An 11078-nucleotide genomic window follows, 5' to 3' on the forward strand; every position below is an offset into this window, starting at 1 on the left:
AAGAGAAGGTGCAGTGTGACTGTACAGAGTGGCAGAAGGAGGTCTTTGTGGTGATGAAACAATTCTGTGTCTTGATTAGGTGATGATTACACAAAGTTGTATATGCAATCAAATAACATAGATGTATATGCACCTATTATTGAAGCCGCTACCACTGTCTGGGGTACATACCCGGGGTTTGTGGTCTCGCTCCAGGAAAATTTAGGACAGGGACACACACAAGGAGTTTAGGAGCCGAGGTTTAATAGGCAAAAGAAAGAAAAAGGAGAACAGCTCTCTCTCTAGTGAGAGAGAAGGGACTTCTGAAAGGAAAGACTGGCTGGTGGCAGATGCGCTGGATTTTATACTCTGCCTTAAGGAGGCAGATGCGCTGGATTTTATACTCTGTCTCATTTATGTAGGTCTCACAGGTTGGTTCGATCAGATGTGACGTTTACATAGCATGGGGGAAGGCTGGTTGCCCTCCACCAATCTTATTTTGTAAATGAGCTCTCCCCTTGGCGGTTGCCATCTTGTCTGCTCCTTACTATACACGTGGCTGGCAGAGTAGGGAAGATGGAGCCGCCATCTTGAACATGTCTAGTCCATAGTTCCTGCTGGTATTCACTCTTACAAGCTCCCAGCTTGTTTATCTATGTCTGCAGCTAGACTTTACAGGCTGCTCTTCCTTAGAAAATGATTTGAGGCTGCTTTTCATTAAAAAGAAAAGCTTTACCGAGGACTCCCATACCCTATCTGCCTAAGTGATTTATTCTTCACTGCTATATCATTCTATAATCATGTAAGCCGTAACTCTGGGAAAACTGAGTGAAGGGTGCATAGGACCTCCTACTCCCTTCGCAACTTCCAGGTTTGTTTTCAAAATAAAACAAATTTTTAAAAAGTAGTATGTTTTTATAAAGAAAATAAATGTACATGCCTGTAGGTACACATGTTTAGAGGGACTTGTTTGAATCTCACAACTTGATTATTAGGAATGCTGCTTATAGGACAAAGGCTTTAAAAATTTCAGCAATTAAAATCTGTTGTATAAATCCAAATTTACATTTTGGTTAAATTTTCATAACTTACCACTTTTATGTGGTTTTTTTTTTTTTTTTTTTTTTTTTGAGACGGAGTCTCGCTCTGTCTCCCAGGCTGGAGTGCAGTGGAGCGATCTCGGCTCACTGCAAGCTCCGCCTCCCGGATTCACGCCATTCTCCTGCCTCAGCCTCCCGAGTAGCTGGGACTACAGGCGCCCACCACTGCGCCCGGCTAATTTTTTGTATTTTTAGTAGAGAGGGGGTTTCACCGTGTTAGCCAGGATGATCTCAGTTTCCTGACCTTGTGATCTGCCCGCCTCCGCCTTCCAAAGTGCTGGGATTACAGGCCTGAGCCACCGCACCCGGCCAGTGTGGTTTTGATTCAAAAAGAATTTACCTACTACAAGAGCAGTAACTTTACGTCATAACTAAATATTTGAAGCAGGAAAAAATAGCAACATAGCATACATTAATTTTTTTTTTTTTTTTTTTGAGACGGAGTCTCACTCTGTCACCCAGGTTGGAGTGCAGTGCCAGGATCTCAGCTCACTGCAACCTCCACTCCCTGGGATCAAGCGATTCTCCTGCCTCAGCCTCCCAAGTAGCTTGGATTATAGGCACCTGCCACCGCATTTGGCTAATTTTTGTATTTTTAGTAGAGATGGGATTTCACCGTCTTGGTCAAGCTGGTCTTGAACTCCTGACCTCGTGATCCACCCACCTCAGCCTCTCAAAGTGCTGGGATTACAGGCGTGAGCCATCGTGCCATCCTGGCATATATTAATTCTAATTGTTATCTGAATAATCCCCTCCTGAAGCTAAAAATCACTTTAGATGAAGAAAGCTTATTTTAGGAATTTTTAAGGGTCCACATTTACACAGCTTATTTGAAACCAAATTGACCTTCTGTCACCTCAATTGTACTGTGTTAAGACAGAAGCAGCCCATTCAACATGGGCAGTTCTATGATATATTAGAAAAAGGGGTGTAAAAGACAGTACTTATCATGAGAGTAAATGATAGCTATGGAAAGGGACCATTCATCACTCAGCCATCTCCACCACAGCAGCCACTGCTACAGTAGTGCCACTGCTTTTACTCACGCTGTGAAAGAACCAGGACAATAGTTCTTCAAAGTCATCAGGGACTAAATAAACAAAAAGGAAGCAAATTTTGGTAAATATTCGTTTTTTTACATTCGAAACATAGCATGTCCTCAAGTTTACATTCCCTCTTAGAATTAATTTCATTGATAATATATTTTAATTTGAAGTAAACCTTAATTTCTGTCCTTTAAAAAAGGGTTTTATTTGTGTGCATTGTACTTTGTGTTTTTGTAAATTACAATACAATAGAAAACTCTACAATGAGAGAATTACTGTCTAATGGAGATGTCAGAGGTGTTTGAACCAGAGCCGCTCCATCTTGAATAGGGGCTGGGTAAAATGAGGCTGAGACCTACTGGGCTGCATTCCCAGATGCTTAAGGCATGCTAAGTCACGATGAGATGGGACATCGGCACAAGAAACAGGTCGGCGCAAGAAACAGGTCATAAAGACCTTGCTGATAAAGCAGGCTGCAGTTAAGAAGCCCGCTAAAACCCACCAAAACCAAGATGGCCATGAGAGTGACCTCTAGTCATCCTCATTGCTACACTCCCACCAGCACCATGACAGTTTACAAATGCCATGTCAACATCAGGAAGTTACCTTATATGGTCTAAAACGGGAAGGAACCCTCAGTTCTGGGAATAGTCCGCCCCTTTCCCAGAAAACTCATAAATAATTGACCCCTTGTTTAGCATATAATCAGAAATAACCATAAAAATGGGCAGCCAGCAGCCCTTGGGGCTGCTTTGTCTAAGTGGAGTAGCCATTCTTTATGTCACTGGCATCTGTGTGAAGAGACCACCAAACAGGCTTTGTGTGAGCAACAAGGCTGTTTATTTCACCTGGGTGCAGGCGGGCTGAGTCCGAAAAGAGAGTCAGCCAAACGATATAGGATTTGGGTAGGTAAAGGAAAATTACAGTCAAAGGGGATTGTTCTCTGGCTGGCAGGGGTGGGGGTCACAAGGTGCTCAGTGGGGGAGCTTTTGAGCCAGAAAAAAGAATTTCATGAGGTAATGTCATCAGTTAGGGCAGGAATAGGCCATTTTCACTTCTTTTGTGGTGGAATGTCATCAGTTAAGGCAGGAACTTGCCATATGGATGTGTACGTGCACATCACAGGGGATATGATGGCTTAGCTTTGTCTTAGAGGCCTGTCACTTTATTCCTTCACTTTCTTAATAAACTTGCTTTCACTTTACCCTATGGACTCGCCCCAAATTCCTTCTTGAATGAGATCCAAAAACCCTCACTGGGGGTGTGGATCAGGACCCCTTTCCAGTATCAGAGTAACTAGTTAAAATAATAATAAGGACAAAAAATTCAAAAAAGAACAAAGAGCTAAAGAATATAGTAAATATTAACTGTCAAAAAATTTAATAAATCATACTACCATAAAATTCTTATCAAGAAGAAATTTTTTTTTTAATCACAGCCATGGGGGACAAACATCTGAAGTCCAGATGCTTGTGTCACCTTCACCCCAAGTTTAGTCTGGACGTTGTGACTCAAGCAAGGGAGACCCAGAATCAATGTTTCTTCTCATTAGTCATTTAGCAACGATAAAGAGATAAATCTCTATATAACTATATTTGAAAGTGTATAAAACCAACTTTCTTATGTGAAACAGCTTGTAAATTGTTGCTTTCTGCCTCTAGGATTGTGTGTTTTAAGTCATTTTAACACTTGGTGTTTTCGTTGGCTTTTTGTTTTTCCATATGAATATAGGCTTTAGTAATAAATTCCAATAATTTTTGTATCTCTTTCTTGCCTGAAGCATATGATTAAAAAAAGTGCTAAGCATTTATATGTTTCCTAAATGCAGGGGGACCAGTTTCAAGTGACCCATCAATAGAGTCCATGTTGAATAAACAATGGTGAAGGCACACAATGGAGCCATAAAGAACAAGTGCTGAGTCTGTGTATGGATGTGGAGTGATAAGCTGGGACATGCTTTTAGGTGAAAAAGAGCAAAGTAAATAGCATTAAGAAGTATGTTACCTTTTGTGAAAGAAAAATGAGGAAATAATTTGCTTACTCTTTTTTTTTTCTTTTGAGACGGAGTCTCGCTCTGTCGCCCAGGCTGGAGTGCAGTGGCCGGATCTCAGCTCACTGCAAGCTCTGCCTCCTGGGTTTACGCCATTCTCCTGCCTCAGCCTCCCGAGTAGCTGGGACTACAGGGGCCCACCACCTCGCCCAGCTAGTTTTTTGTATTTTTTAGTAGAGACGGTGTTTCACCGCGTTAGCCAGGATGGTCTCGATCTCCTGACCTCGTGATCCGCTCATCTCGGCCTCCCAAAGTGCTGGGATTACAGGCTTGAGCCACTGCGCCCGGCCAATTTGCTTATTCTTTAAAAAAGTTACACTAGAAGGATAAAATAGAAATCACTGAAAATGACTGACATAATGGCTGGAGGTGGGAGGTAACAGAGGAAGTGGAGAGGATAAATGGGAACAGATGTATCTAATTCTGTATGCCCATGATAATACAACCACACAGAGAAGAGATAAGTGACTTTTGAGCAAAATATGTTGACTATAAGAAGTGCAAAATATATATTACTAGGAATGACATTTGTATTGTAATTTTTAAATTACATAATAGTAGGATAAAAATAGAATATATTAAGGATTTTAATAAACAAGAGTCTGTCAATAAAAAGAGTCAAACTCTGTAAAATATTTAAAGAGATTTATTCTGAGCCAAATATGAGTGACCATGTTCCATGACACAGTCCCAGGAGAGTCTAAGAATGTGTGTCCAAGGTGATTGGGACACAGTTTGGCTTTATACATTTTAGGGAGACATAAGACATCAATCAATACATGTATATATTGGTTTGGTCCTGAAAGGCGGGACTACTCAAAACTGAGGGTGGAGATGGGGGCCACTTCCTAGTCATACGTGTATTCAAAGATGTTCTGATTGACAATTGCTTGAAAGAGCTATTATATAAAGACCTGGAATCAATAGAAAGGAATGTCTGGGTTAAGATAAGTGGTTGTGGAGGCCATAGTTTTGTCATGCAGGTGAAGCCTCCAGTAGCAGGCTTCAGTGCTCTTATCAGACCTATAAAGGTGCCAGACTCTTCATTAGTTCTTTCCTGGATGAGGGAAAAGACCTGGAAAAGGAAGGGGATTCTCTACGGAATGCAGATTCTCCCCACAAAAGACAGCCTCTCAGGGCCATTTCAAAATATGTCAAAGAAATATATTTTGGAATAAAATACATCTATTTCTTTCAGGGACCAGTGTCTGTCATGTGATGCCACTACTAGAGTCAAGCTGGAATTTGGTGTCTTATGGCTACAAAAAGTCTGTTTTGTCAGTTTTAAGATCTCTGTTTTAATGGTAAAGCTGGTCAGCTGTGCCTGAATTCCAAAAGGAGGAGGTTATAATGAGGCATGTCCAGTGCCTAAACCTCATCATGATCTGAGATAGGTTTTCAGGCTAACTTTGGAATGCCCTTGTCTACAAGGAGGGGTCCATTCAATTGGTGAGGGACTTAGAATTTTATTTTTGATTTACAAGACTTAGTGTAAAATGAGATATATAATTAAAATTTAAATACAATAGGATAAGCAAAATAAGTAAATATATTAAATTTAAAGTGTTTCATTATATGAGAAAAGCTACACATACACAAATCTAAGAGGTTATGTGTATGTGTTTTTATGTGTCCCTATGTGTGCCCCCCAAGAAGGCCTAGAAGTGCCACCCCAGTATACTATATGTGATAACCTGGTCTTTGTTCTAAATATATTCTCCACCAAAAGGAAGAGAGAAGGTTAATTACAGATATGGGCAAGATGAACTGAAGATATCTTCTTAGTTTAGAAATGAAAGAAGCTTTTAATGATTAAAGGAGTGTGTCAAAAAGACATGAGAGTTAGCTTGATGTCCAGATCTCCCATTAGCCAAATTTTGGACAATTTGAACATCAAAAAGAATAAAGACTTCAGTGTGTTGCAAAAGACTGAAAAATAAAGATTTTATATTCTACAGTAAAATGCAAAATGAAGAGTTAACTTTAGAATGATAAAAGCTCATTACAAGTGACTATTGCCCTGACATAGAAAGATTTATTCAGGTAAAGACTTTTGCTAGCATTTGTAGAACAACAGGATAGGTGAAATACAATTATCCAGTTTAGCCCTCATGAGGCCTTGTGAGGTCTTATTATTCCCATTAAGGCACACGATAATTAATTTAATCAGTACAAGATCACATAACTATTAAGTAGCAGATTTTTAATCCAGATTTGTCTGGAGATGAGACCTGTCAGTATCTGTATTTAAGAATACAGGCCTTCTGAGCAATTATGGTGTGGCTTCTGTGTGCAAAGCACACTGACAGATATTAGGGTGAAATAAAAGCAGATTGTATTTTCAAATTTACCTCTGCAAAAAAAGATGATACAGAAAAGAAGGCGTGCCAAAGACAGCTCGAGCCAAATGTGACTAATTAGGGAAACTTTTACAACCCAGGCACCATCCGAATGGTCACTGTGGCACTGTTGGCCTTATGGACTAAGGAAAACGCATTGCAGAGCAAGGGAGGCAGCGAACTGTGGAGGCCAGTTGTGTGGGGTGTGGTGGAGTGCAGAGAGGACTAGAATATCCTTTTGGGGCCACTGGGTGGGGAGGGGTCTTGAATTTAAAGTCTTACAATTCACCAAAGCTAATGGATATGTGACACTGGGCTCAGACATCATAAATCTGGTGTTTTCAGGTAATGCAAATACTGGCCCCCTGGAAACACGGGACTAGAGCTCAAGCAAGAAAGTACAATTGGAACTATAATTTGGGAGTCATTGGCAGATGAATGATTGTTGGGTTCTCTGAAAGAGAAGAGTTCAAGGGCAGAATCTTAGGACAGTGTCTGAGCAGGGGACAAGAAGAAAAGAAAGTTCAAGCCTGGGTGTGGCAACTCATTCCTGTAATCCCAGCAGTATGGGAGGCCAAGGCGGGAGGATCTCTTGAGCCCAGGAGTTTGAGACCAGCCTGGGCAACAGAAAGACCTCATATCTCCAAAAAATATTTTTTTTAAAGTTAGTCAGGTGTGGTGGTGTGCTCCTCTGATCGGGGCTACTCGGGAGGCTAAGGTGGGAGGGTCCCTTGGACCCAGGAGGTTGAAGCAGCTACAGTGAGCCGTGATCATGCCACGGCGCTCCAGCCTGGGAGACAGAGCAAGACCCTGTCTCAAACACAAAACAAACAAAAAAGAAAACAGAGTTTAGGGAGGGAGAAGGGGGCACATGCAAGCAGGGAGCCATGTGCAGAGCTGGGCGTCCAGAGGCACGGGCCCTCCACCTCCTGGGCGAACTCGAAAACCACCACCACAGAACATGAGCTATTGTGCTTAGAATTATTCAAAGGCCGGCTGTTATTCTGGAGTTTGCTGGATTAATTCATTTTTTAAAATTTTGCAGATGGACCTTTTTCATCTCTTTGACGACTTCACACATTATAATTGAACACATTTTAGTTGTGAGCACATTATCAAAGATATTACAAGCAAAGAAGGGAAGAGAATGAGAATTTTACAAACTGTTGAAGATAGAAGTTGAGGGCCAGGATGCAGTAATTATCAGTGTTTGAATTTTGGAGGGAGGTATAGAGGTAGAGCAGTTGCTCATAGTTGAATGAGGTCTATAGGTATAAACCATAATAGAAAGCCATTAATCTTTAAAAAATAATGTGTTTTAACTAACATTGGAACTCTTTCGGATAGCCATCTCTCCATGTCCTTGATCTTAACATAAAGTGCAGATGTGACACATTTGTTGGCTGATATATTATAGCTGATACAGAATTGATTGAGAATTACAGATATCCTCAATTCTCATGGAAGATTGTGAAAGATACACTCCTGCAGCACACTGAGATCGTGCTTCTCAAAGTGTATCCCCAAACAAGCAGCATCCACATCACCTGAGAACTTATCAAAGCAAATTCTCAGGCCCCAACCCAAACCTAGTGAGCCACAAACTCTGCAAACAGTGTTTTCAACAGCCCTCCAGGCCATTGCAATGTATGGGAAAGTTTGAAAAGCTGCCCTGGGAGGCCTGGAAGGTACACTGAATTTATGTCACTTCAAACAGTTTGCTTGTTTTAGGATATCTCTGCCGAAAGTGTCCTGAAGAAGACTGGTTCTTTGAAGGTCTTAGTTATGCTTTTTCTGTGATTATTTAGAATTAATTAAATCAAATGGTTGCAGATTTTAGCCCCCAAATGGAATAGTTAATGAAAGTCACAGTGTTGTCTCTTAGAAAAATTTTAAATGGGCTGGGCGCAGTGGCTCACACCTGTAATCCCAGCATTTTGGGAGGCCAAGGCGGGCAGATCATGAGGTCAAGAGATCGAGATCATCCTGGCCAACATGGTGAAACCCAATCTCTACTAAAAATACAAAAATTAGCTGGGCATGGTGGCACGCCCCTGTAGTCCCAGCTACTCTGGAGGCTGCGGCAGGAGAATCGCTTGAACCCAGGAGGCAGAGGTTGCAGTGAGCCGAGATCACGCCACTGCACTCCAGTCTGGCAACAGAGTAAGACTCTATCTCAAAAAAAAAAAAAAGAAAAAAGAAAAAGAAAAATAAATTAAATGACATTGGTTTCATTTCAGAACAAAAGTAGAGTACTTCATATTACTGAAACTATAACTTTGCCACTGTCCTTCATAAAAGAAACTGAATAAAATGTGTGCCATTGGCTGGGTGCAGTGGCTCATGCCTGTAATCCCAGAACTTCGGGAAGCCGAGGTGGGTGGATCACCTGAGGTCAGGAGTTCAAGACCAGCCTGGCCAACATTGTTAAACCCCATTTCTACAAAAAATACAAACATTAGCTGGGTATGGTAGCATGCCCCTGTAATCCTAGCTACTTGAAAGGCTGAGGCAGGAGAATTGCCTGAATCTGGGAGGCGGAAGTTGCAGTGAGCCGAGATCGTGCCATTGCACTCCAGCCTGGGTGACAGAGCAAGACTCTGTCTCACAAACAAATATATACATATATATACACACACACACACATATACTGTAATGCTTAATACCTAACTATGTACATTGTATATTTATGCACACATATAGCATAAAACATTTTTTCTGCATTTCAGGTCCAAACTGCTTTGCAGAAACCGCGGTGATCCCTGCTGGCAGAGAAGTGAAGACTGACGAGTGCACCATATGCCACTGTACTTACGAGGAAGGTACATGGAGAATCGAGCGGCAGGCCATGTGCACAAGACATGAATGCAGGCAAATGTAGATGCTTCCCCGAACACAAACTCTTGACTTTTTCTAGAACATTTTACTGATGTGAACATTCTAGATGACTCTGGGAAATAGCAGTCAAAGGAGAAGACTTATGATGAGGAATAATGGAAAATTGTTGGTACTTTTCCTTTTCTTGGTAACAGTTACTACAACAGAAGGAAATGGATATATTTCAAAACATCAACAAGAACTTTGGGCATAAAATCCCTCTCTAAATAAATGTGCTATTTTCACGTAAGTACACAAAAGTACACTATTATATATTAAATGTATTTCTATAATCCCTCCATTAGAGAGCTTATATAAGTGTTTTCTATAGATGCAGATTAAAAATGCTGTGTTGTCAACCGTCCTCACTGTGTACCTGCATATCTTTTTCAGTTCTGATTCCATCATCCGGGAATGTTCCCCCTGCACATTTTCACAGGGCAGAGTCACCCATGAATGGATCATAAGATATTAGGACCAATTTCCACTGAAACCCTGTTTAAATTCTGTTTAATTACAGACATATCTCTAATGTTGATGTCTACTTCACATAAATATATTTCCTTCTTATAATAATATACTGCTTTTATCTGCTTCATTCTCAGTCACTTGTGAAATGCAGGTGTAAAGATCACTGACTCACACTTTCTCAGTTCTTTCCCCTAACCTCCTGTATTGTAGACCATAAGTAAGCACATACATATATTTCATTCTTATTTACATTATTTTTCTCTTCTAAGCATAACTTTAATTCATTCCCTAAACTGAGGAATGAAGTAGGCTGGAAAATTTGCATTACTGTTCCATCAAGCTGAAGCACAACAAAATAGGGGAGGAGTCCTTCAATTCTCCTAAGAGAGTTAAGGAAAATCAAACTCCTGAGCAAGTTCATATACCTGAAATCTAAATGTGCTATACAGATATCTCAGCTCTCAATTCAGTGGAATCATATTCGTCATCAGACTGGGTCATCTATTCTCCATAAACTACACAGTAAAATCTTGACTGATAACCTTGAATCAGCCACCCTTTACTAGCAGAGTGAGAAAGCAGTTATTCTGTTAAAACAAAGCTGAAGACCAAGTATATTCCACAACTTTCCTATAGTTATAATTCCAAACCAACTTCCTTTCTCTTCATTTGAACAGAGAACATGAAAAGCCACTGCAAAGTCCTGCTAATCTAATCATTGTATAATAGAAAATAGTTCTACCTTTATCAATCATATCAGCATGCAGTGTGTTGATGAAAGAGGTAATTGGAGTCTTAATAGGTGTAGGATAAAAAAAGCAAAACTATAATCACTATTTATGTCTTTAAAGGATTAAAATATATATAATCATTATTTGAAGCCTCTAAAGATATTTTTCATATTTTTATTCTAAAATTTTGCATTAAGAACCTATTAAGTTACAAAGCATTTGTGATGACGACAAGGCAATAAGGCTTGATTTCTTGCCTTCTTGGACTTTTGGTCTCTGGCATAAGAAGTATATGAAATTATAATGTATTGTGTTAGAAGCCAAACTAGAGACCAGCAAATGGAGATTAGAAAGCCTTCCTAATGCAAAGATGGAGAACATGAAAAAATCATTATATAAAAAATAATTCAATCATTAAAGACTGAATAATATTCAAGAAAAATGGATATTACCATAATTGAATACTATCATATTCAAAAATGGAT

General features: G+C 40.1%; 1 protein-coding gene across 1 annotated transcript in view; it reads left to right on the forward strand.

Annotated features, from left to right (window-relative positions):
• Positions 1–9755, forward strand: part of VWC2 (von Willebrand factor C domain containing 2) — a 143509-nt gene extending 133754 nt beyond the window's left edge. The window contains exon 4 of the mRNA XM_023232058.2: positions 9244–9755. Coding sequence (XP_023087826.1) covers positions 9244–9395 — 152 coding nt within the window. The 3' untranslated portion in view covers positions 9396–9755. The remainder of the gene's footprint in view (positions 1–9243) is intronic.
• The last annotated feature ends 1323 nt before the right edge of the window (positions 9756–11078 follow it).

Source organism: Piliocolobus tephrosceles, chromosome 8 (genome assembly GCF_002776525.5).
Source record: "Piliocolobus tephrosceles isolate RC106 chromosome 8, ASM277652v3, whole genome shotgun sequence".
Classification (NCBI taxonomy): domain Eukaryota; kingdom Metazoa; phylum Chordata; class Mammalia; order Primates; family Cercopithecidae; genus Piliocolobus; species Piliocolobus tephrosceles.